Source organism: Talpa europaea (genome assembly GCF_964194135.1).
Source record: "Talpa europaea genome assembly, chromosome: 6".
NCBI classification, from domain to species: domain Eukaryota; kingdom Metazoa; phylum Chordata; class Mammalia; order Eulipotyphla; family Talpidae; genus Talpa; species Talpa europaea.
Window position 1 is genome coordinate 74,906,434 of NC_140072.1, and position 26,694 is coordinate 74,933,127.

The 26,694-nt window shown below is 35.5% G+C and overlaps 1 protein-coding gene across 2 annotated transcripts in view; it reads right to left on the reverse strand.

Annotated features, from left to right (window-relative positions):
• XPO4 (exportin 4) overlaps positions 1-26,694 on the reverse strand; it is a gene marked incomplete at both ends in the record, with an annotated part of 115,910 nt that overhangs the window by 10,543 nt on the left and 78,673 nt on the right. For both annotated transcript variants that reach the window (XM_084235210.1, XM_084235209.1), the window contains 6 exons: positions 433-602; positions 1,128-1,287; positions 6,451-6,628; positions 7,433-7,578; positions 8,080-8,222; positions 8,810-8,986. In XM_084235210.1, the coding sequence (XP_084091336.1) occupies positions 433-602; positions 1,128-1,287; positions 6,451-6,628; positions 7,433-7,578; positions 8,080-8,222; positions 8,810-8,986 (974 nt within the window). The remainder of the gene's footprint in view (positions 1-432; positions 603-1,127; positions 1,288-6,450; positions 6,629-7,432; positions 7,579-8,079; positions 8,223-8,809; positions 8,987-26,694) is intronic.

The window sequence follows — 26,694 nt, forward strand, 5'->3', positions numbered from 1 at the left end:
ATAATAACAACCATATTGCTATGTAGTAAGAAAAATAAAAATATTTCCTACATTTGGTGCAGAAAGCACTGAAAATTTTTCCTCATCTTTAAAATGGGATATGCAATGGAATACTTGAAAACATCACATTGAAACTATTCCATATTAAATTGTTTAGTAATAAATCACTGAATTAGACATGTTACTGATAAAATTCTTTATTGCCAAATCTTGAATAGTCCATACAATCCTCAACTGTAATATGGGAAAACTCTATTTGTATTTATAAAAATAATATGAACGTTTTTTAAAAAATACCACTCTAAAAATGTATGGCTATCTGGATCTTAGGACCATGTAACTGACACTTAAAAAGCAAATCGAAGTTTCTCTCTGATCATCTTTTCTCTTTCTCACACATATACACAGTCAGTCTTCTAACAATCAGCTTACCTTTCTCTTCTTTCTACTAAAGTGACAAGGAGCTGCACAGTGTCATTTGCAAGGTCCTGCTCACTACTCCACACTGAGAGGTTACTGATGACTTTTTGTAAGAGGTAGCCAATAATCCACTGAGAACCCTCTGTATCTGCCCCAAATGCTGTACTGAATGGCAGACTTATCTTGAGAGGAAAAAAAAAAAAAATTAAAGTCATAAATATTATCTGGGAAAAAAAATCCATAGAAAAATCAACCTAAAAATAAGCATCTAAATCCAGCTTATATCACATCAATTTTATAAATGGATTCATTTCTGTAAGTCCAAAAAAGACATCCCTATCCAGTTAACACATCCCAATGTGATTTTCCTATCAGATTTAATTATTTTCATATTAACACTAACATGTTTTATTTATTAATTTCATTAGCTATTAATATTACTAACATGATATTTACATGTTAGTACATAGAAATACAAAGAACATAAAATACTCCATTCCCACATAATAATCTATAACTTAATGTTGGTTAAAATGAGCCAAATGATCTGCTCTAAGAAAATTTATTAAAACAATATCCCATTTACATTGTTTTTTTAATATGGAAGATATTCAACTTTTGATGAGAAAATTTCCCAAAAAAGTTGTCATTTGTATTACTGTTAGCATTATAAATGCAAATGAAGCTAAACAGTTTTACATTCTGACCTGATCATATAGTTTCTCATCCACCAGGAGGTAAGTCTTTGCCCAGCGTTTTAGAAACCAAACAATATCTTTGCCCATTTGAGGGCTTAGCAGATGAGTGAGATCTGCTCTTATTGCTCGAGATTCAACTTCCGAAACTCTTAGAACTGCTGATAACAACCTGTAGGTATAAAAAATAAGTAATTTATTCTTTCATTTGTTGGTTGTCTAATAATACAGTTTTAAATGTCCTTTTTTATTTCTCAACTCTTTGGATGTGGGCCAGGTTATACTCGAAATTTCCATGTTGGTAAATACACCCATTTTATTTCTGACTATTCAGGAAGCAGGAGACAGAATGAAGGAAGGGAGCAAAGTCATGGCTAGAAACAGCCTCCTACCGACATTGATACTGCACGTGCAAATTTCAGCATCACTGTCTGCAAAGAGTTTTTTCATATTCAAAGTGGAGAAATAGATAAAATTAAAAGTTCAGAATACATGCTAAACTCTTCAGCACCCCTTATCTACTTAAAACTCTTGAGCATGTTTTTATAGAGTGCTGACATTATAGTGCAGGATGCAGGAACTGATTTATGTAGCATGTTTTAAATACTGAGTGTCGTCCCTAAATCTGATAGTACTGTTTAATTCTTAACAAACTTAATGGTGTTTTAAAATAAAAATTTGCCAGAAAAATTACCTACATATGGGTAGATATTGTCCTTAATTATATAATTCATATAAGTGTGTAGTGTTAGAAACACAGCAAGCTATGCAGATAAGAATAAAGTCTTTGTTCTGGAGGTTGAAGTCGAGAGGTATATAATCGAGGTATATAATCAGAAGTGATACATACTCGATGTAACTGAAAGAACCCATTACAATCCCATTTTATGATTATCAATGTAAAGGATTTTAATTACCTGGAATCTGGCTTCTGCTAATTTCCTTATTGCTCTCAAGATAAAATCACATCCTAATAATAAAATATTATGGATATGTTTTTGTTGTTTATCCAACTGAAGGTCTCAGAAGTACTAAACACTGATGACCACCTACTTGCCTTGTGAAATAATTTTTTCCCTGTACAATACTTTCCCGAATGTATGTGCTTAATCTTCCCCAGTTTATGGTTTCCTCCTCTTCTGCCCAACTTCTTTAAATCAGGTGGTTCCCCCTCCCCCCCGCCCCACTATATACACTCCTTATACCAGCAATGCTCAAACTTATAATAAAAACTGTTTTAGAGAGCATATGAACAAAATTATCCCAACAATCATGTGATACATTTAAGTTAATGTATTAACATTTCCCCACAAGAATAGTTTCATAAATGATATAATTTGCAGCCAAAAAGAATCTGAATGCAAGTTAGGGCAACCCTTCGAATTTATGCACTAGAATTTAATTTTCATAGTATCGGAATACCCACCATCATCCATTTGAAAAATAAACAACTTTTTCTTTAACAGATACTTTACATTGTTTCTTTTACTCCTTGAACTTTATTTCAACTTTATTTCCCAACAGAGTACCGTAATATAATTTTTTTTATGCGCAAGTACTTTATTGATCACATCACATACTTTTCTGAAGCAAACGTCCAGATACTGAGATGCAATAAAAAAATTTCCAATGATCATAAGAACAAGTGTTTAAAAATGCCTTCCAGATTGAATTATTACTGTCTCAATACTTATTAGTTATATAGATAGGCAAAATAAATAAAACTAATTTAAGTAATTAAAATATTTACATGAAACATAATAGTATACTTTTATGCATCTCTGAATGAGATTAATGTAGCAGGCTTTGTTTTCCCAAATTAGTCTTTGTACTTGTGAATACATATTTTGATAGGATGAGATACAGCTAAACATAATTTGATTCCTGTTTTTTTTTTTATTAGATATAAGCACTGAACACACAAAATAGCAGGGTTCCTCAATTATTCTTCCAATTTATATGCCAAAAACCAGAGATCTACCATCAAAATTGTTTTTAATAATCTGTTAACTGACAACTTGATTAAGCTACTCTTTAATTTCATTTACTGTAAAGAACTGAAAACCTCCTGGAAAGTATAATTACTCAGTCATTCACTTTTAAAACCACACTACTTGGAACTGCCTCTTCATTTGGCAGCTTGCAGGTTTTAACACACCTGCCAATCCATCACAATGAGAGTCAGAATGAGTTTTCACCTTTCTTTTGCAAAGAGGGAGCAAAGTAAAGAAAGAGAATACCACAGGCAGCTCTTAGACAGATACACAGAAGGCTCTCCAGGGAGCTTTTCTTCATTCTTTCCTCTTTCTTCACCATTCATCCCATCTGCACTGCCATAGAGTTATCTCTCACATCCTTCTGCCTGTTACATTTTCACTGCACTACCAGTACTTTCTATTGTTTTCTAACTTGCCTTTGATTCCTCTTCCACTGTATAACTCTTTTAAAACAATTTGATCAGTTAACCTCCCTACTCCAAATTCTTTTCACCATTTGTACACCTACCTCACTAGTCCACCCAACAGTGCCCACCCCTACTTCTCCATCTTCACCAAACACCTCTCCTCTCCCCTTTACTTGGACACAAAAGCCACATCACCTTTTCTCTTGCTTTCAGCCAAGTTCTCAGTGCTGGGCCCTTATCTAGGCTACTGTCACTGCCTGGAGTATTCTTTCCTCTTTCTGTTTCCTTGCAAACTCCTGTTCATTTCTCAATTACAGTTTAAATGCCATCTCTTCCAAGAAGATCTTCCCTTGCCAACAGGTATGGGGAACCTATGTGCTCCTACATCACTCTTTCACACTTCTATTATATTCCACAGATACTGGCACACAAAGGAGTTGAAAAAACAATAAAACAAACAAACAAACAACAACAAAAAAACCATCAAAAATTTGTTTTTAATAGCTGATACACGAAGATTAATAATCCAAACTACTGTAGCTTCTAAGCAGGCTTTCTAAACATTATTATTTCAGACAGCACTCAGTTTTCCACTTTCCAAATTAATCTTGGATTAGCTTTGCAGTTTATAAACCAAAAGTCAGTACAAGTCAAATAGAGCTTTCTTTGATACCACTCAACTGCCATGAACATCACTCTGGTCTAGACCACTACAAATTTGTCTTGGATAAGTGCAATTAGCCTCTTAATTGGTCTCTCCCTGCTCCTATCTTTGCCCCTAATAGTTTATCCTCAGTGTAGCAGAGTAACCTCTTTAACAGTTTACTCTTTTGCTCAAAATCCTCTAAGAGCACCATATTTCATTTAGACCAAAAGCCAAAGATATTACAAAGGCCTAATGACTTTATTTGACTTCTCTTTTTTCACCTTTACCTTCATCTCCTTTCCATCTCACTTTCTTCAACCCAATGGCAGTTCCTCTTGTTCTCTCTGAACATGCCAGGTATGCCATAGGGCTTTTGATTAAAACTTTACTCTGGAATGCTCTTGCCCCAGGCCTGCTGAGTCTCCCTTACCAACATCTTGTCTTTGCTCCTAAGTCACTTTCTAAATAAAGCCTAATCTGATCACACTAATAAAAATTACAAACAATCCCTAAATTCTGCATTCCCTTCTAACTTCCTAACCATAGCACTCAAGGTTTTCTAACACACCATATAATTTACTTATTATTTCTCCTCTACAATGAGCTATAAAAAGGGGAGCAATTTTGGTTTAATTTGTACACTGTGTATCCCAAATGTTTGGAATGGTACCTGGCATATAGTAGATAATCAATAGTTACTTGTTGAATAATAACTTCTTCAAGAAATGTGAACTACTTTTTCAGTGAAGCAAGGAAGTTTTCTCCCATATACAAGTCTACTTCACATTAATCTTTGTACTACAACGAAATGGTAATGTTGTTTTGTTTGGTCCCAATCCTCATCTCAACCCTCCATAGTCTGTGCTCTCTCAGAACCAAAATATTTTGCTTCTGCACTGATACCTGACACTGGCAAAAATTGAAAAAGCACTGAATATACAAGGAAAGCATTCCTGATGGTACTGCCCAGGCAAGGAACAGGACAAAGAATATAACATGACAGCACTCTGAAATGCAATGGCTTTGAAATTAACATTCACCATGAATCAAACCAAAGCAAAAGCATTGATTTCTAATGCCTATAACAATCCCAAAAGGAACAGATCAAATTTTTTCAACAGAGCATTGGTATTTTATTTCAAACAAAAGAATGCAACAACAAAGGAAATGAATTCCCAAACATTTCCTTGATATTAATATTTCAATTTTTTAAAAAATGTATTTTCTACTGCACAGGTTAAATGATATCCATTACTTTTGAAAATAAAGAGAATGGGCCTCCCTGGTGGCGCAGCGGGTTGAGCACAGCGCTGTGAAGCTGTCCAAAGCCTCTGCAGTGCCGATTTGATTCGATTCCTGGCCGGCCAGGGGGATTCCCACATGGTGCAGTAGACCTCTCCTGTCTTGCCCGCTGCTCCCCTCAGCAGTGTATTTCGGTCCTTCTGCCTGTTCTGCTCCCTGCTTTGTCTTGGGTGAATTCTGTCACCCTCCTGCACCTCTGGACTGTACCCCAGTGCTTGTATAAATATATAAATCTTTAAAAATACATAAATAAATAAAAAAAATAAAGAGAAATAGCACCTGGTTTGCAACTGACCAAAACCAAAATTCATTACTGATTTCTGTGTCTGCAACCTAAATTCAAGGTTAAAGATAGTGAAATTTAAAATGCTGTTTTTAAATCTACTTTTACAACAATATTTAGTCCAGATTTACTCCTCCTTAATTTCACCATTGAGAATTCACAAAAAAATTCCACCATTAGTATTAGGAAAACAAAAGTGAATTTCCTCATTTAAGGCATACTACTTTATTCTATCATCATCTGACAGGTCTCTCAAACTTCATGTACTCAGAATAAACATTTCTATTTTATGAAAGAATGACAGTTTCCCCAAAGAAAGCCACTGAAATGTAGTTTAGCTTATGAACTAATATTCACCTGGTTTCTAAAAATCTTATATCATTATCAGTATTATTTTCTTATGGACAAGGGATATATTTATAGTACATGAGATCAAATCTCCTTCAAAATCTAATTGTATTCAGAATAACTTTACATTTGCTTTCCTCAGTCCTTGATAGAGCTGTCAATTACTACCAAAGTGGCACACTTAAACATAGTGAGTACTTGCCATCCTTGTTTATTTCAAGGCTTCTCCAAGTTTTATTTTCTTTCAAGTATCAAATTTACAACATGCCTATCCCTCAAGTTATCTACCCATCAACTCAGAATTTATAAAACAGTATAAATTACAAGAGCACAGCTATAGAGTTCATATTACCTAATCACAGAATCTGTTCTGTTGTACCCTGGGATGGAAGAAGCCTTTTCTCCTGGAGATCCCAAAATTTGAAGTGTTGTATTAATGTCAACTTCAGATGAATGCTTAATGGAATATTCCATTATTTCTGGAGGTATTAGCGGAGTCTCTCCCTGAGTATCATCAGCTAAGAGGTAGCCTTCAGTTTAAAAAAAATTAAAAATGAACACTTAACAAATCTATATTCACCAAATTGCACTATAAATGTTCTCAGTTTTATTTGATTTCTATATATCATATAAACTGATGTAAAAGTAAATTATAAATGTTAATGTTAATTTCAAGTTTGATGAGAAGAAACTTTGTATTTCTCAGATAATTTACTCTCAAAAATACAGAAAAGGACAAATGTTTTATTCATCAATTTTATAATTCATAATGATATGTATGCTATTTAATCTACTACCTTTTAGTAATTTTCAGTAACATTTTATAAAGGTAATAGGAGTTCTATTAAGTATATCAAAAGTCAGTATTTGGGAATGTCTTTTCAAAAATTAAGATTTTTCTCCCCTGCATATGAGAAACAGAAACATTAGTAGAATGGTTACAGAAGACCCTAACAGTCAAACTGCCTAGATGTGCATTCTGTCTCAAAAATTAATAGCAGTATGACCATGGCCTAGTTCTTATAACTCTCCAAGTCTCAGCTTCTTCATTTATAAGACAGGGGTAACAACAATACTAACAACAATAACTAGTAATAGTACTAATTCAATGGGCTTTATGTTCCAAATAAAGCATATGGTGTGAAGTAGGCACTCAATACATGTTAGCCAGTATTTTTAATAAATGTATCTTTTAAGATCTGTAACACTTAGCAGCTATATCCAAATTCCATCCAATACTGGGTATGGATTGTTGCTTTTAATATATGAGGAGTCTTTTAAAGTTTAAACCACTCTGTTGGAAATTATATTTCAAAAAGAGATAACCAACCAACCTGTAACTAAAATAAGCCAGTGAATATCTTCATACAAATCATCAAGCATTTTGTTGTCAATAGTCCTTGACCCAGGTGAGGCAAGTAATTGCTGCTGATGTCGTTGTAATTGACCATGGAGCCTTGTTACTCTTTCTTCTAATAAACTAAAATAGGAAAACAAAATAATAGCTCCATAAAGTTCATTAAGCAAAGACAGCGAACAACTTAAATTTCTATTTACTAGACCACATAAACTAAAATGTTAGCACAAAAACATATATACAAAAGTATTTATTATAATACACAACTGTTCTCATAGCACTATAGCAACTGTGACTTATGACATAGAATTAAAACATTGCTTTACAAACAATCAAAGTTTACAACAGGCATTTGAAAACTGGTTATTCCAAGGTTTTATTGATATGGGTCAAATCATTTCTCATACCATGTTTTCCATAATCTTTCTGCCATCTATGTTGTAGTGCCTGGGCTCCAAATGTACAAGCCAAGGAATGCAATCATGAGTATGTTTCTGTCCATTTGTTCCAGTGTGCTGGGATACGGGGTGGGGGTGTTTAAAGTCTTTAAACACTTTAAGTGCTCTCCGGGGAATTGTGAATAGTGAATATTTGCTCCATGGGGTTTCTTTGGACTGTGTGTACCTTGTCAGAAGAGGTATACAGTGTTCTGCAGCAATTCTTCCTAGCATTCCTACACTGGCTAGTTGATCTGAAAACTGGTCTCGATCATCCTCTTGAAGTTCACTTATTTCTTCTTCCTCACGAGAGGCCACACCATTGGCAGTCTATTATGGATGAAAGAAACAAAGAATGAGAAATTGTATTCCTTTATTCAATAAATCAGGCATTTTTAGTATAACTTCGATACTCCTCTGAGAGCTGAAGAGAGCCAACCTCAAGCAACACTATTTAGGAACTCCTATCTAACTATGCTGAGAGCCCTAAGATTTATAAAAAAGAATCAAGGAAACATGAAGCGAAAAGAAAGGCACCCATATGTAAACACAGTTAACTGCACACCTACAAACCACCTCCCACACCAGAGAATTCAAACTGCCACTGAAAATATTTGACATCTTTTAAGATCCACAGTCCTCTAGATACCATTCATATCATTTGACAACTAAGAAGACACAGATGAGTAACTGAAAACTAAAGATAAAGGAGGTAACTAGAAGCAACAACGTGCTACACAAGAATTCATTTAGACAAGGTGGTCTCACTTTTGTTCTTAGTCTAAGGCTTTCAGTCAGTCTTCTGAAGGATCTCAACCCAAATTTCTAGTATTATACCATGTGTAATAGGACAAAAGACATGAAATGGAACCTATGATAAAATATGATTTTTAATTATAGACTGATATAAAGCTTACCAAATTCCTTGTGCCATCTGGAGCAGCTAGGTGGCACTGAATATAGGAATTGAAAACTTGAACTGCATGTTGGGTAAAAAAGCCTTTATGGAAATGTTTGTCATCTTGGACCAAAGTTAGCCAGGACTCCAGCAATTTGTCATATGCTTCCATGTATACCATGTCATCTTTATCAAGCTATAAGAGAAGAACATGCATAAAATAAATGAACAGAGAAATAAGATGGGCATTATACACAAGAGTCATACAACTATACAAATAAAATTTTGTAAGATTTTCCTTTAACAAAGTATCCTTATTATTCAATAATCTAGCTCATTAAGCTCTCCCTAAAATTAATCAATTCAAATATTTCAGTAAAATGTACAAACCTACTATATTTAAACTAACTAAATTCTTATGCAAACAGGAATTGTTTACTTTTGGAGGTTAGCTGCTCAGGGCTTCGTGGAAGAAATATTTTTCAAATAAAATGCTAAAATTTTTCTGTAGTGAGGAAAAAAAAGTGTTAGCATAAAAAGAGAAAATCTGCACTAGGCAAGCTTAATGAGCATACCTAAGATTATGTGGGGGAGAATATCATATGTAGTAACAAAGAAAAGCAAGGACAGGACTACACAGGAACCTGAGGGTTTGGAGGCAGGAGCATGTGGACTAAGGGAACCCAAAGTGTAAGAGGACAAATGTGGAAAAATCAAGGGGACAGCAAGAATATAGAAGGAAACTAATGCAAAATGCAAGCTTGGATATGTTTTTCATCATATACAAGTTATATTCTAAAATAATTTCAAAGCATTCTGTCATACTGTGAAGGAAGAGAGTAAGTACATTATAGTTTATGAATATTTCTCTGAAGCTCAAAGTGTTTAACATAACTCTCTCACTCCAATAAGAATCCATATCCTAATTTACATTAATTCATAATCTGGATACATATAATTTAACTTGTGTGCTGATTATTTCATCTACAAATTTACTAGATGACTATTGAAACAGGCACACAATATATGTTAGCCAGTATTTTCAATAAATGTATCTTTAAAAACTTTATAGTGTTAAACACTATGCTTAGTAAGAAAACATAGCATACCATTAACGCTTCTGAGTTCAGTGGAATAGGGAAGAGTGAGAAGCGAACAAAAATCTACACAAAAATACCTGAATAACAGGGCAGCTTTCAATGATGGCACCTATCATCAGCCATTTATTACAAGTAGTCACTGAACTATATATTCACTATTAAAAAGGCTTTGTCACAACCTCCATTTCTGAATTCTGTTAACAGGTGGTGGGCCTAGTAATACTTAAGGTTTATGGATCTAATCTATAACTTGCTTTTCTGGTTTCTAAAACAAACAAGCCCTAAGCTTACAAATAAAAAACTGTGGAACCTTCATCAAAGCACCATCTCAAGTTGTTATTTTAGCAATATGTCAATGACTCAACAGAGAAAAGTAATGGAAGATCTATTTCAAGTGTTCCAGATGAAGTTGGACAACAGAATACTATTATCACATCATAATATTTAAGAAATTTAGGTGAACTGCTTCTACAGAAATGTGGGGTTTTTCACGCTTTCAACTTTTTTCTTTTTAAAGATTTATTTATTCATGCATACAAGAACTAGGGTACAGGCCAGATGTGCGGGAGGGTGAGAGGATTCACCAGAGACAGAGCGGGGAACAGAACAGGCAGACTGACGAAATACACTGCTGAGGGGAGCAGTGGGTGAGACAGGAGAGGTCTGCTGCACCATGGGACTCTTCGCTGGCTGGCCAGGATCGAACCGGCGCTGCAGAAGCTGCAGACAGCTTCACGGCGCTGCAGAAGCTGCAGACAGCTTCACGGCGCTGCACTCAATCGTTTGGGCCACCAGGGGAGGCCCGCTTTCAGCTTTTATTGACTCACAGTATACAAAAAGAAACAGTTATTTTCTGAGTCAAGTGAACCTTTATTTTCTTTTGTTTTTAAGTTGCCTTGTAAAAACTTTATGTAAGAATGATAAGAAAATGAAAAGTTTCACTAGAAAATTCTGAAAAGAATTTAAACACAGCCAACCCAAATTTTTATTCCACATTTTCTTGTCTTTGCATGTATATATACTAAAGATAGATAACATTCTTTGAATGTTATCTTTGAATACAACTAATGGCAACATATTCATCTTGTGAAAGTGTCAAATTACTGCTATTTGGTGGCAATTATGTTTATATGAAGTTGCAATAAGCACTAAATTAGCAAATATAGGGTTAGGTTCCTTCTCTGGTCACTACGTTTTTTTCACTAGGTACAGTTGAACAAATGGACCCTTTTTCATGTGTAGTTTCTGTTTATAGGCACCATATTCAATAAATATCATTAAGCAAAACTCATCTAATACACATTTTCTCCATAAGGTATACCACAGTCTTCCTGCATTTAGAATACTAGGTAGCACTTCAGTATAACCTTGGGAAGGCCCCTTTAAAAGCAAAACCAACTACTCAGTCACTAAACAGGAAGAACAATACTTTGTGAGCAAAACTTCTAAGATCCTATTTCACTCAAAAAAGCAAAACATGTAGCTCAAGAGGCTGTGAAAGGATACTTGTTTACAGTATGACAACTGAAAACAGTTTTTGCCTTGTTTGACCTAACTGGGAAAAAGTATATGCAAAGATTAACATTTTTTCATCATTCTTTGCATGCACATAACCATAAATAATCATCAGAGTGCCATGAATGCTGATGTAGGGGATACAAACAGATTTTAGCAAGGAGGCAAAATTGCAAATATGGAATCTATGGAAAATGAGGATTGACTGTATTTATGAAATCTACTTCTATTAGTTTCTAATTTGCTACTAATAGTGCTACTTCTTGCTCATGTTATCATCAAAATGTATTAATTTTGAAATTTGTGATAGCTCATAATTTGAAGAACAATCATATATCCTTAGTTCCATAAATAAAATAACCTATTCCTTTAGATCTACACATGCCAGTAAAAATAATCAATTCACTAAATTCATTTCTTCATTAATTTCCCTGCAACCACCTTTTACTTTAGCATTAATAAAATTACAAACTCTGTTGAGTAACTTCTGCTGCATTAATACCAAAAAAGATTAACAGATACTGTCAACAACCTTTAGCAAATGTGATGATCCAAACGCTGGCCACAAAATATTGGGTGAAGCTTATTCCTGTGGAATGACTGACTAGATTAGAATGCCTTTATCACACTTTTGTCCTTGGGAAAATACTGTTTGCTCACCAAATGTTAAGTTTGAGAAATTTTACCTAGGGTATTGTAAATCTACATTCATCTTCTGGTTTATTTTATCACTATGAAATGTCTCATCTTGATAATTTCCTTGTGTTTGTCACTATGGGTTGAAACCAAAAATTTCTAAATTCCAAACAGTATCCAAAGAAAACAAACTTAAAAATTTAAGAAAACTTAAAAATGGTATATGCAAGCATTTTTTTATGGCTGAAAGATCATGCCAGAACTTTGGGAGATGCAATTTAAACACTGAAAAATAACAAACAATAACTACTTATTTCATTTGCAATGATCCATTTCACTATTACATCACCCTTCTACGTGAACTGGTAATGGTGAAATCCTTCCTCTGATCATGAAATAGCAAGATAAAGGAGAAATCCCATCACTATTATTCCACAATGTATATTAGACTTCTAAAAGAGTTTGGTGTATTCAAGAAGGAATTAATTCCAGGATAATAATTTGATTTTGTTCTAAAGTCCCCAAGAAAGAAGAAAAGTCGGGGGAGGGAAGGAGGGAACAAATTTTTAAATAGGGAAACCGTTAAAAAATTTTTTAAAAAACTTTCAAGCATAATCTGTTGTTATGTAATTGACGATTCATATCATTTATTGACTCCTATATGAAGATTTGCAAGAGATTTTCCCATTTAAACAATTTTTAAAAACATTTTTACTTAATATTAGGGAAACTTCCTGTGAAATGATTGTACTTCCCTGTTTTGCATTAGATCCCCTTGGTCTTGTTCCATTCCAAGACCTTCAACTTCAAATTTTCAAAAAATCAAACACTTATGTACAGATAGCTTATATATATTTTTAAGATTGCTCTTTATATATCAAGATTGCTATATATCAAGATTGCTCTTTTTTCTAATCTGGATTTTCTACTTTATTTAATTCTAGTTGTGTTTTACACATTTTCAAAGATTATTTCATTTTAAAAGCTTCTGGTTGTTTTTTTTATAAGCCACAAGAAATCTTGTATGAAACAAAAATAAAGTACTCTCTCTCTCCAACATACTTTCAACTGCTGTCTTTCTTCTTTCTCTCTAGGACATGCCCAATCTTCTAAAGTCTGTCTATTTCATGGTAAAGGAGCTATAAAGAGCAGCCTTATGCAGAACAACACACCACTTGAAGGGTTAACATTGAAATTTACTTACAAATTTCAACAAGAGTCACATGGTGGTTTATATATCAGAATATTTGCTGTAGCATTACATAAAAATAGTGCAAATAAATTTAATAAATCATTCCCCTAATTTTTACATTAAAAACCATGATTGCAAATATCAAATGATGTAAGAAAATGCTTGCAGGGGCCTCCCCAGTGGTGCAAGGATTTAAGATGCAACCTAGGAAGCAATCCGCAGCAGCTGCAGCACCTGTTCGATCCCCAGCCAGGGACCGCAGCAGACCTCTCCTGACTCGCCTGATGCTCCCCTCAGCATTGTATTTCAGTCAGTCTGCCTGTTCTGTTCCCCATTCTGTTTCTGGTGAATCCGCTCACCCCTCCGCACCTCTGGCCTGTACCCCAGTTCTTGTATGCATAAATAAATCTTTTTTTAAAAAAAGAAAATGCTTGTAATAATACAAAAAATTAATTCCTTTGTTTTTGTCTAAGTGTAATTTATATGCATTCAAATCTGGAAAAAACTACACCAAAACAAATTTCAGAAGGTAAAACTGTAAGTGATTTGTTTTACTTCTAATTTTTTCTTCTCTCAAATTATTTTTAAAAACCAGTCCCTAATCAGGTGGAACAGGGTATTATACTGCTTTGTGTAAATAACAAGAAATGGGATTTTTGGATAATTTTAATTTTATGTACTATTTGAGTTATTTTTACGATGAGCATATACTGCTATACCATTTCACATAAAATTGTATTTTGAAGTGATAATCACAAAATTGAAATTATGTGAAGGAAACAACAGAACTTAGAAACTCACAAGAAATGGACACAATCCTAGAAAATGTAACCTGATATTTGGATCAAGAAAAAATGAAAATCTGATTACTCACAAAATGAATCATTTATAATTTTTAGTTTAAATTTTTCTTTTAAAGAAAACAGCAAGTAGGTATAGTAATTTATAAGTGAGATCTACTAAGCTAAACAAGACAAATAAAAAACAAAAACAACCCGTCTTACACGAACTGATACAAAGATTGAGAACAAGTTGGAGTGAAACTAGTATAATTCTGATATCAAACAAATCTGCATAAAAGATTATGATACACAATGATGAAGTTGAATCTAAACTCAAAAATGTGAGGGTATTATGTTAGAAAAACCTATTAAGGTAATTTATCTCATTAACACATTAAGCAGAAATGCATTTAGTAAGTCAATAGTTTTAAAAAAAAAAAAACCTATTAGCAATTGTCATAAAGGATAGCTCAAAATTCTGTAGTCAACATTATTCCTAATGATAAAACAGAAAAGGTTATCTTCTACTATCATCTGTACCTAAGTCTATACAAATTTAAAAAATGTATTATACAATAAGAAATACAAATTGTGAAGACTGAAAATAACCCAAACTGTCATTCTTCACATATAATCTGATTACCTACAGATGATGGAAAACACTAAAGACAAATTACTACAGTCAATGAGAATTTTGAAAGGTTAATAAATAACATATCAATATACAAACACTAACTACATTTCTGTGCCAGTAGTAATCTGAAAAATAAGATTTAAAAAGGATCTCATTTACAGTAGCAACAAAATATAAGGTATACAAAGATACAGAAATAGAAGAAAGAAAAATTTGTTTCTTATTTGAAAGATAATAAAACCAAAATTCATACTGAAAAATACCACACTTATAAAGTAGTGGAGATGTCCATTCTTTACAAACTAAAAATTCCTGTAATTCCAAGCACAATGCAACTTGATAAACTGATGAAACTTTCATGGAAGAATAAAGAACCAAATATACCCAAGACTCTTCTGAAGAACTGGGAGGGTATGTAGAGACTATGTGACCTATTATTATCTGGGCATCCCTTTAGGAGTGCAAGCTATAGATGTGCAGAATCAGAAAAAAACTAAACAAGGGAAAAGTGATTCAAGAATTCAGGAAAGGGCTTCCCCGGTGGAGCAAGGGGTTAAGCACTATGAAAGGTCTCAGCACTATGAAGTAATTCCTAGCCACTGCAGCACAAGTTCGATCACTGGCCACGGAGGTGACCCACGTGGCACATCAGACCTCTCCTGTTTCGCCCACTGCCCTCCTCAACAGTCTATTTCAATAGATCTGCCTATTCTGCTCCCTGCTCTGTCTCTAGCAAATCCTCTCACCCTCCCCGCACCCCTGGCCTATACCCAGCTCTTGTAGGCATAAATAAATAAATCTTAAAAAATAAATAAGTAGGGCCTCCCTGATGACGCAAGGGGAAGCTATCCGCAGCTACTGCAGCATGAGTTTGATCCGCGGCCAGGGAGCTACCTGGCGCAGCAGACCTCTCCTGACTGGCCTGCTGCTCCCCTCAGCAGTCAATCTGCCTGTTCTATTCCCCATTCTGTCTCTGGTGAATCCTCTCACCCTCCACACCTCTGGCCTGTACCCCAGTTCTTTTATGCATAAATAAATAAATCTTAAAAAAATTAAAAATAAATAAGTAGATAAATAATTCAGGGAAGACTCACTTATATGTAAAAACTAGATATATGACCGCAATAGTCATGCAAATCATTAAGAAATGATGGGGGCATTCAATAAATGTTGCTGGAAAATCTGTTATCCACATGAAAAATTACAATTGGATCACCTCTTGACACTATATACAAATCAAATTTTTAAATGGTAAAGTCATAAAAAGCAAACTTTCAAACCATTAGAAGAAATCAAAAGAAAGGAAGAGAAACAGAGTAATGCAAATCAAATGACTGATAGTTCAGCTACACTAAGATGAAGAACATTTGTTCATCAAAACATACAATAAATTTCATAAGCAATATGGTATTTAGGGTTGGATCCTGGAACATAAAAGACATATGCAGAAAACTAGTGAAATACAAATAAAACCTACAGTTAATAATGTACTACTATTAATTTCTTAGTACCATGGCAATGTAAGATGATACTGTTAGGGGAAACTATGTAAGTTATATGGGAATTCTCTGTAATATTTTTTACCTTTCAAGTCTAAAATGATCCTAAATTATTTTTTTAAATGCTATAAGGTAAAGAGAGGAGACATAAAACCAGAGAGTAAATCTGCAATACCAATAACTGACAAAAAAAGTGAGCACTGTGATGGTGAGGCTATGGATCAACAAAAACTCAGCCCCTAATGGGTGAATAGCAAATTGGACGAATCTCTTAATCAAAGTATTGGAAACTATCTTGCAAAACTAAACATCTATATAGCCTAACATCCAAAAATTCCATTCCTAGATTGAGACCTTAGAAAATCTCACAAATGTGTGCTAGGAAACAAATAAAAGAATGTTTAACATTGTAAAGGCAAAAAAATAGGAGACTCAAAATTCCATTTTCAGCAGAAAGGAAAAATAAATTGTGGCACAATATTAACATTTTATAAGGGTATATGAAAATAATCAGAAATTGTAAAGCAAGGGAATGATAAAATTCAGATAGCGGTCACCTCTGTTCTGGAGTTGGAAAGAGCAGATCTAGGGAGATGGAACTGGGAGGAAGATAAGACTGACAAACCGGGTGCTGATAATGTTCTTGAGGTGGGGCACCACGGGTTTTTACTCGTGGTCACTTAATGTTTTTGGAAGACATGTTATTGTGGGTATATTTTTTGGTCTATATCAAACATGATGTAATAAGATCACATATGGTGGTTTTGTGGATTAAAGGGTATATAATGATCAAATACAGTGCTAAAATGACCAAGCACAGTGTTTAATTTATTATTAGCAGCAAATGTCATTTCATTCCTTCATCAAAAATGTATTAAATATTAAAACCTAAGCACCAGAATACAAAGATGAGTAAAGTCAGTTTTTTAAGTCTAAATACTTTGTCTTGCCAAAATAAATGGACTAGTAACATATCTAAGAGGAATTTATAGAATAGCATCCTCTGACATCCAGTGTCTAAGAGGAAAAAACAAGACATTTTTAAGAACTATCTTTGTTATTTTTTGGAATATATCAATGCACTCTTATCATGGTTTAATTACTTACATACAGAAAAGCACAAATAAATTATGAAAGCTTTATAAGCCATTTCATTATTGAAACAGCATTTCAATAATTCAACTATCTCTCCTATAAAGCCCTGACATGAAACAAAACAGAAGATCACAGGCATATTGTAAAAGTCCTTTATTCATTGGCTAGTGATTTAAAAGAACAACTGGAAACTTTTGAAAGAAAGAAACAACAAAAACCTTCTGGATACTATATAAACATCTCATGAAGGAAAGTGTGAGAAATTTAGTGATGACAATTGACAACTAAATTTTTCAGTCTAAGCACACAGAACAGAAACTGAACTGAGTGCTCTTTCTTAATACCTTGGCCCTACTCCATGGCCACTCTGGCCAACACCCAGCAGGCAAGCCAAAGCACGTGCACAGAGATAATGAAAGAGTCCAAGGTAGACACAATGTGCTCACAGTCTGGGCATAGTCAGGCCTGCTGCCAGAATGGCTTTGGAAAGCAGCTTAGAGCTTATGAGACTACTTGACCCCACTTTACTTAATTTGGAAATGGAGGGTGGAGAAGGTAATCAAAATAACATTTGTATTTCAACACCCATAATTAACTTGGAAATATACAGAGTGAATCTCTAGCTCTTCAATCATAGAAAAAAATCTGCTTTTATGCAGCGTATGTGAATATATAAAACAACACATTAATTTTTATGAAAATGTTTCCAAATGAAGCTTTGGAAGGAAAAATTTTAGTATATGAATCTGATCCTTTTTGCAATACTGAATTGAATTTCAGAAATTTAAATCTAACATCACTATTTGAATCCTAGTGTATCATATACTAGGAAAAAGAAAAACTATAGAGAGAAGGGTCAGGGATTAAGGTGGGGTAGGGGAGCAAGAGATGAATAAGCAGGTATTTAGGGTAGTGAAATTTCTGTGTTATGATATCATTAATACCCTTGTCAAAACCCACAGAACATATAACATCAAGAGTGAACTCTATAAACTGTGAATTTTGAATGATAATGCTGTATCAATGCTGGTTCATCAACAGAATTATTCAATCAAAATTAAATAAAACACTGGAATTATTTTTTAATATTTCTTTTAATAAGAATTTATATTTAAGATATAATAGTAACCAGATTTCTTCCAAATATCCTGATTGAGCTAAACTGACTACTAGTATTCAAAATAAGAATACCTTAAATGTGTAAGAATTTTTAAAAAACTCCCATGCATCTACTTTATTACTCTTCTTTGATCTTTCAAGCAGTGGAAATGAATGTGCATAATGGGGCTGACAGTTGTTTTGTTCTCTACAGTTCCATCCATTTATACTTTCTTGGGGCCATCTTGGGTGGAGAGGCTAACAAAGCTTAATAAAAATCTCACCTTTCCATGAGTTTAGGTGCAAGGCAGATTACGAATTTGCATTGTATTGACAGCAACATTCCAGAAAGTAAAATACTTCCTTTGTTCTTATCACTGAAATTTCTCTTCTAGTTAGTTATTTGCATATAGAAATGCAACAGACATTAGTACACTGATTTGTTGCCTTCCACTATACTGTACTGATCTACCATTTCTTTTTTTAGTTTTTCTTTTTTTAGTGGACACTTTAGGGTTTTCTACATATATAAAATCATATTATCTGCAGATAATGATAAGTTTTACTTCTTTCCCAATTTCAAGTCCTTTTATAGTTTCCCTTTGCCTCTCTGCTCTAGTTAGGAATTCCAATACTGTGTTGAATCGTGGTCAGAGTAAACATATTTGTCATGTACTGATCTTTTAGAAAGATTTCAGTTTCTCACCTTTAACATTGGCAATGAATTTGGCAAATATAGCCTTTATTATGTTAAGCTATGTTCCTTCTAACCACATTTTACTGAGTTTTAAAATCATAAATGGGTGTTGGATCTTATCAAATTCCTTATCTGCATCTATTGATATGACCAAATGATTTTTCAATCCTTTTGTTAATATGGTGAATTACAATGATTTAATCTGTGTGTATTGAAACATCTTCACATCCCAGGAATAAATTTCAATTCATCATGAATATCTTGGAATATGGTTTGCTAAAATTTTGTGGAGGGAGCCTCCCTGGTGGTGCAAGGGATTAAGACGCAGCACTATGAAGCTATCCAAAGCCACTGCAGTATGAGTTCAATCCCTGGCCAGGAAGGTGACTCACATGGTACAGCAGACCTTTCCTGTCTCGCCCACTGCTCCCCTCAGCAGTGTATTTCAGTAGATCTGCCTGTTCTGCGCCCCACTCTATCCCTGGTGAATCCTCTCACCCCCTGCATCTCTGGCCTGCACCCCAGCTTTCATATACATAAATAAATCTTTAAAGAAAATAAAATTTTGTGGAGGATGTTTGCATCTGTGTTCACCAGAGATATTGGTCTAATTTTCCATTTTTTATAATGGCTTTGACTGCTTTTGGGAACAGAGTATTACTGGCCTCACAGAATGTGTCTGGGAACATTCCTTCTTCGTCAATTCATTGCAAATATTTGAGGAAGATAGGTATTAGTCCTCTTGAAGGATTGGTAGAACTTTTTTGTGAAAACATATGGTCCCGGGCTTTTGTTTTTTGGATAATGACTGATTACCGTTTCAATTTCTTCTGTTGTAATTGTCTGTAAAGGCTTTCTATTTCTTTCTCATTCAGTCTTGGAAGGTTATGTGCTTCTAAGAACATGACCACCTCTTGCAGATTTTCCTGTTTCTTGGTACATGGATGCTCAGAGTAGTCTCTAATTTCCTCTGAATTTCAAGGATGTCTGTTGTAACATCTCTTTCATTTCAGATTCTATCAGGTTTCTCTCCTTTTTTCTTCGTGAATCTAACTAGGCTTACTTTTTTAAAGGTACAGCTTTTGATTTCTTTATGTTTTTAACAGTCCTTATGATTTACATTTTATTTCCTCTCTAATTTTTATTAATTCCTTCATTCAACTGGCCCCTCGTTTAATTTGTTCTTCTTTTTCTAGTTCCATAAGGCATAAGGTTAGCTTGTGTTATTTCTTGATGTGGGCATGTATCCTTCCTTAGTATTCTTTTTGCTGTATCCCATACGTTCTGGCAGCCTGTTTCTTCATTTTCATTAGCCTCCAGGTATTTTTATATTTTCCTTTGATTCACTTATTACTCCAAAAGTCATTCAGTGGAATATTATTGTTTCCACAAGGTTTTGCCTGCTTTCTTTATGTGGTTGATTTCTAGTTTGAGGGGAGCAGTAGTTTGAATACCATGTCATCAGACAATATGCTTGATAGGATTTTCAATCTTCATGCATTAATTGACACTTGCTTTGTGACTAAGCACACAGTCTAACTTCAAGAATGTGCCTTGTGCACTGAGAAGAATATGTACTCTGCTTATTGGGGATGTAGTGCCTTATAAATATCTAAGAAGCCCATCTGCTGTATTCCTTCATTTAAGGTAACTGTTTTATGTTAATTTTCTAACTGGTTGGCCTGTCCACTAATGTAAGTGGGATACTGAAATCCCCCACTATTATTGTGTTACAGCTAATGTCTGTATTTACGTTTATTAATAGTTGTCTCATACATTTTGGTGTTCCTTCATTTGGTGAAAATATATTGGTGTTACATCTTCCTAATGTGTTGATACCTTAATAACTACATAATGTCTATCACTCTGTCTAGTTACCTTTTTACTTGGAAGTTTATTTTATCTAATATAAGTATGGCTGTCACTACAAAACGTTTTTAGGGACCCATTTTCTTGTAGGATTGTTTTCCAAGCATTCATTGTGAGCCTGTGCTTACCTTTAAAACTCAGGTTTGCCCCCATTTCATCTCACTCTCTTCTTCCACCTGGGCCCTTAAAGCACTATTATCTTTGAGTTCACTAACTCAATTCTGCATTTGATCTATTTCCATATCTTTCTTTTAGTTTTTAAACCTCATTTATTGTGTTTTTGCTTCCTGAATTTGTTATTTTCTGACTTAAAGTTTAAACTTCCACCTTCTGTTCACTGATTTTTTTTAAGCTCATGATTTGTTTTTCCAATTTTGTTTAGCTTTTCTGAGTTCTCTTGAATTTATATTACTTGGCTTTCTGAGTTCTGTTGTGTTACACTGACTTGAATTTTCTTCTATGCATCACTTTGAATTGTTATAGCAATTCTGAACACACTAATAGGGAGATACAGTATTACATCATTTTGTGTTTGGATTCTAGAGTGTTATTCTTAACTTGCAATGCTATGTTCATTTGATCTTGTATTTTCATGTGCTGTATTTTTTTCTCTGCCTATTTTGCTACACAAGATCTTCTTATTCTGCTATTATTTTAAATATCTTTAGCAGTTGGGCCTCCCTCGCTCAGGTGTTAAAGTCTCAGTGCTATCAAGCTATCGTCAGCCACTGTGGCATGAGTTTGATCCCTGGGCAGAGAGCTACCCACATGGCACAACAGACCTCTCCTATCTCATCCACTGCTCCCCTCGGCAGTGTATTTCAGTAGATCTTTCTGTTCTGTTTCCCACTCTGTCTCTGGTGAATCCTCTCACCTCCCACTCCCACCCCCTGCACCTCTGCCTACACCCCAGTTCTTGAATGGATAAATAAATAAAAATAAATCTTTAAATATCTTTAGCAGTAACTTAAAAAGTTATTTTTTATTTTTCCCACAGGAGGTAGCATGGATTATTTTCGTCTTTGCTGGTTTCTGTACATACTGTGTTCTATTATGTATGTGAGTTTGGTGGGGATGCATATTGGTAGAATCCAAACATCAGTATGGATGAGCTGGCCTGAGGCTGGCACCCGTTTATGGCACCCCTGATATCCCTCCCCTCTGGAGCCTGGGGTGAGAGATTCACAGTCCCTGTGCTCACACTTTGCCTTACCAGGCAAGCACCAGGAAGTGGGAATAAAGAGTGTAGGTCAGAATGCTTGCTCTGTTATTATCTCTACCAGGTACCCAAACTTTGGGAACCACCCCAGCTCCTTCACAAGGCTTGCCTCCCCTTTGAACATATGTGTCTCTATACAAACACTGTTCCCCCTTCCACAAGTGTTCTGGCTATCTGACAGCTGTGCCACCAGTATCCTCTAGTCCAGACCACAACTTCCTGGTCCTCCTCACCACACATTTCTTATTCTATGTAGCGTGACTCTCTTCAGTGTTGACCCTGTGGAAGGCTGCACTAGTCTCAGCTGTCCAAAGGATAATCAGTCAATTATCCTTTCCCAATCCATGGAACGGTCTCCTGGACCTGTGTTGCTCAAGCTCACTGCTCCAACAGCTGCAACTAGTGTGGGGCAGACCCTGTTGCTGGCTCCCACAGCTGGTGGCTGGAAATTGGGCTCCTGCAGTTGGTGGCTGGCAGCTGGGAGCAGGACCTCCTATGGATGCTGTTCCTAAAGTGCACTGCAGTTCTGTTTTAATTTCAGGAATTGACATTCTGCTGTGGTCTAGTTGACAGTGAAACAATGAGCAAGCCTGCATTTCACCCTGCTGGCATCTTGCTACTCTCAATTGTAAATGAATTGTGTTCTTAATTTCTGTTCTTCTAATTCACTGTTTGCATATAGAAATCCAACAGAGTTTTGAGTTGATTTTTAATTGTGACTTTAACTTATTATCTCTATTAGGCTTTTTCCCCTTTTTGGTAGAATCTTCGGTGTCTCTGTATATTGTCATGCTACCTATGAATAGTTATAGTTTCACTTCTTCTCCATTTTGGGTTCTTTATATGTCTTTTCATGCAGGATTGTTCTACCTAGAACTTCTAATATATATTCAACAGTAGTGGTAACAGTACAAATCCTTGTCTTGTTTCTAATAAGCAATGCTTTCAGTTTACTTGTGAGTATGATGTTTGCTATGGGTTTGTCTTATATAACCTTTACTATGTTGAGGTATGTTCTTTTTATTCCCATTTTATTAAGGGTTTTTATCATGAATGTTGACTTATCAAATGCTTTTACCATAACTATTGAAATGGTCATGTGATTTTTATCTTTTTTGTTGATGTGATGAATGACAGTGATTGATTACCATATGTTGACCCAGCCCTGCATCCCTGGAATAAAACCCACTTGGGCATGATGGATTACTCTCAATATACCAGATTCAATTTGCCGTATGTTTTTCAAGATTTTTAAAGATTTTCATCAGAGATATTGGTCTATAATATTCTTTTCTTGAACTGTTCTCGGTTTGTTTGAGGATCAAGGTAATTGGGAAATGTGTCTGGGAGCTTTCACCTCTCCTCAGCTTTGGAAAGGATTTGATAATGACAAGTATTAGATCTTCTTGAAGGTTTGTCAGAATTCAGTAGTGGGTTCTTGTTCTTAGGGGTCCTTTAGACTGTTTTCCCATTCTGAGTATGTGACTGGTCTGTTCAAGCTACTTATTTCATAGGAAGGGTGTATGAATCTAAAAATGTGTTCATTTCCAGATCATTCTGTTTATTACATAATGTTTATTATGTATTATTATTATTATTCTGTTTATTACATAATGTCCACAGTAGATTCCTGTAATCCTTTACATTTCCATAACATCCATTTGTAATTTTACTGCTTTCATTACTGGCTTTTTTTTTTGGGGGGGGATGCTTTTCTTCTTTTTTTAGTGACCTAAAAGTTCTTCTATTTCATTTATCCTTTCTAAGAAGCAGCTCTTGGTTTCCTTGATATTCGGTGTCATTTTTTGGTATCTCTTTCATTGAGTTTCACATTAATTTTGAGTATTCCTTTTCTCATACTTACTTTTGGTTTCTTTTCCTAGTTTCCTCAGATACAAAGTTACATTGCTTGAGGTTTTTCTTCTTTATTGATGTGGGCCTATATGATTACGTACTTTCATCTTAATACCGCTTTTAGAACATTTCAGTCTGGAAGCTTGTCTACTAATTTTCATTGGTCCCCAGAAACTTTTTTAATTTCTGCTTTGATTTCTTCATTGATCCAGGAGCTATTCAAAAGCACTGCTTAATTTCCACATGTTTTGTTTTTTCCTAGTCTGTGAAGTGTTTGTGTGTGGTTGATTTCTAGCTTTATCACACTGTGATCAGAAAGGATGCTTGATATAATTTCCATTTTAGTATAAATTTTTGAGGCATGTTGTATCCCAACACATATGGTCTATCTTTTAAAAGGTCTCATGTGTGCCTTTGAGAAGAATGTGTATTCATTTCCTTTGGAATGGAAGGTTCTATAAATGACTATCAAGTCAACTTATCAATATCTTCATGTAATGTCCTTATTTCCTTGTTTACTTTCTGTCTGGATGATCTATTTTTGATATCAGTGGTGTGTTTAGATCGCTTGCTGTAACTGCATGACTATGAATATATATTTTAGTGTTACCTGTGTCAGGTGTGTTATTGGGCTGTTGAAAAAGTCATGAGTTATTTTTTCTATGCTTTTCAAAGATCATTTTTTTTATATAAAGAACAAAGATCAATGATATAGTGCCCATTTTGTTTGATAAGCTTTTGCCATCTTTCAGTGAGCTTCCTAATTCCTTGTTCATAGAAGGAACTGTTTTTATTGGTGAAAATCTAAACAAGATGCTGATTTACAGCCTCAACTGAACTGAACATCATACCACCCAAGGATTTTTAAAGAGAGCAAAACAAGTGCAAGTCAGATGGCGCAAAGTCAGGTGAGTATGACGGACGTGGCAACACATCTCATCCAAGCTCCAATAATTTTTGATGGGTTATCAAACTCACATGTGATCTTGTGTTGTGATGGAACACAACTCCTTTATGATTAACAAGCTCTGGATGCTTCTAGATGATGGATTTGTTCAAACTGTCCTACTGCCAACAGTACACGCTGGGACTGATTGTCTGGTTCTTTGGTACGAGCTTGAAAAACACACCTTTAAAATCCTACCACACTGAGAACGTAATCTTCCTCTGATGAATATCTGCTTTATGGCATTTGAGGCAAATCATTAAGTTGGGACCAAAACTGTTTGCACACCACATTGTTGTAAACAATCCACTTCTCATCACCAGTTATCAGTCACTTCAAAAAAAGATCGTTTTCCTCACATTCAAGGAGCATATTGTCTATGTTCACATGCGCCATCAAATGAACTTTTTGAGTTCATGAGAAACTCAAATATTGAGCTTGCTTCTGTATCCCAGCTTTTTCAGGTGGCCATGAATGCTTGAATGATGGATGTTCAATGTTTCTGCATCTCTCATGTCATGTGATGTGGATTTTTTATTGGAACCCAGCCACCTCAGCAGGGGGAACCAACAGGAGCACTGGGGTTCTTTCACCCTGCTGCTCCACAAGTCAGATGTGATAGTTGCTCCTCAGAGCTCAGTAACTGCCGTTTTATAATGGACCAATCAAACTTGTGGGGGAAAGAGGACATAAGCGAGGGTTAAAGGGAGCTGAGAGAGTCCCCAAAGAGAGACTATACCAACCCTGGGAGGAAGCAGAAAGAAGAGGAAGACTGTTCCTGGCCTCCAAAGAAAGAGGAAAAGAAGCATCCAGCAGCTGCCCTCTAAGGAGGGAAGAGAAACCAAAGGTCTCTGTCAGAAAATGGGCTTCTGGTCCTGTCTCTGATTTTGCCTGAAAGGAGCACCAAAGGCCCTGGGCCTGGTGTCTCAAAGAGCTGTTTGCTGTTGGTATAGCCCAACTCACAAAGAGCTGTTAACACTGGTCTCTGACATTTCCTCTCTCTGAGGGACCAGTAGTGACCATCACTATTGGCCAGTGCTGTTCAGCACGCATGGTGACCGCTGATGACCATCACTGATCTGGACGAGGTAGCCGCCATTTGTGGATATAGTAAGCTCTTTCTTACCCATTTATAAAATAAACCCCATGGTTGTTCCTGGGGCCTGTGGTCTCTTGAGATTGTACACACGGTGAGAACCCACAGACAGTGACCTGTCCTCTTATCAGGCACTGTCCTTTGCTAGGCTATAGCCCACAGGCCCCCATTGTGTGGGCAGTATATTGCTCTAACCCTTGGTTTTGGTTTTTGGCCTTTTGGGGCTTTTTGGTGTCTCTCTGGTCTCAGAGCCCGGGCAGGGGGGTGGCTGTTCCATCCTTCCATCTGGCCTCCTGCCTCGTTGGCCTTTTGTGGCCCTGTCTACCCATTTCAGTTTGACTTGAATAATGCCATTATTTTGTCATCATCAACCCTGGTGGATCTCCCTTACAGAGGTGCATCACTGAGATCAAAATCACCAGCACAGGGCCTCCCCTGGTGGTAACAGCGGTGGAGCGCTGGGTTGCGAATCTGCCCGCAACCTCTGAAGCACCGGTTCAATCCCCGGGCTGCAGGTGAGTGGTACCAACTGGTGCGACAGACCTCTCCTGCTGCACCCGCTGCTCCCCTCAGCAGTATATTTCAACGGTCTGCCTGTTCTGTTCCCCGCTCTGGCTCTGGTGAATCCTCTCACCGTCCCATGCTTCTGACTGTACCCAGAGCTTGTATAAA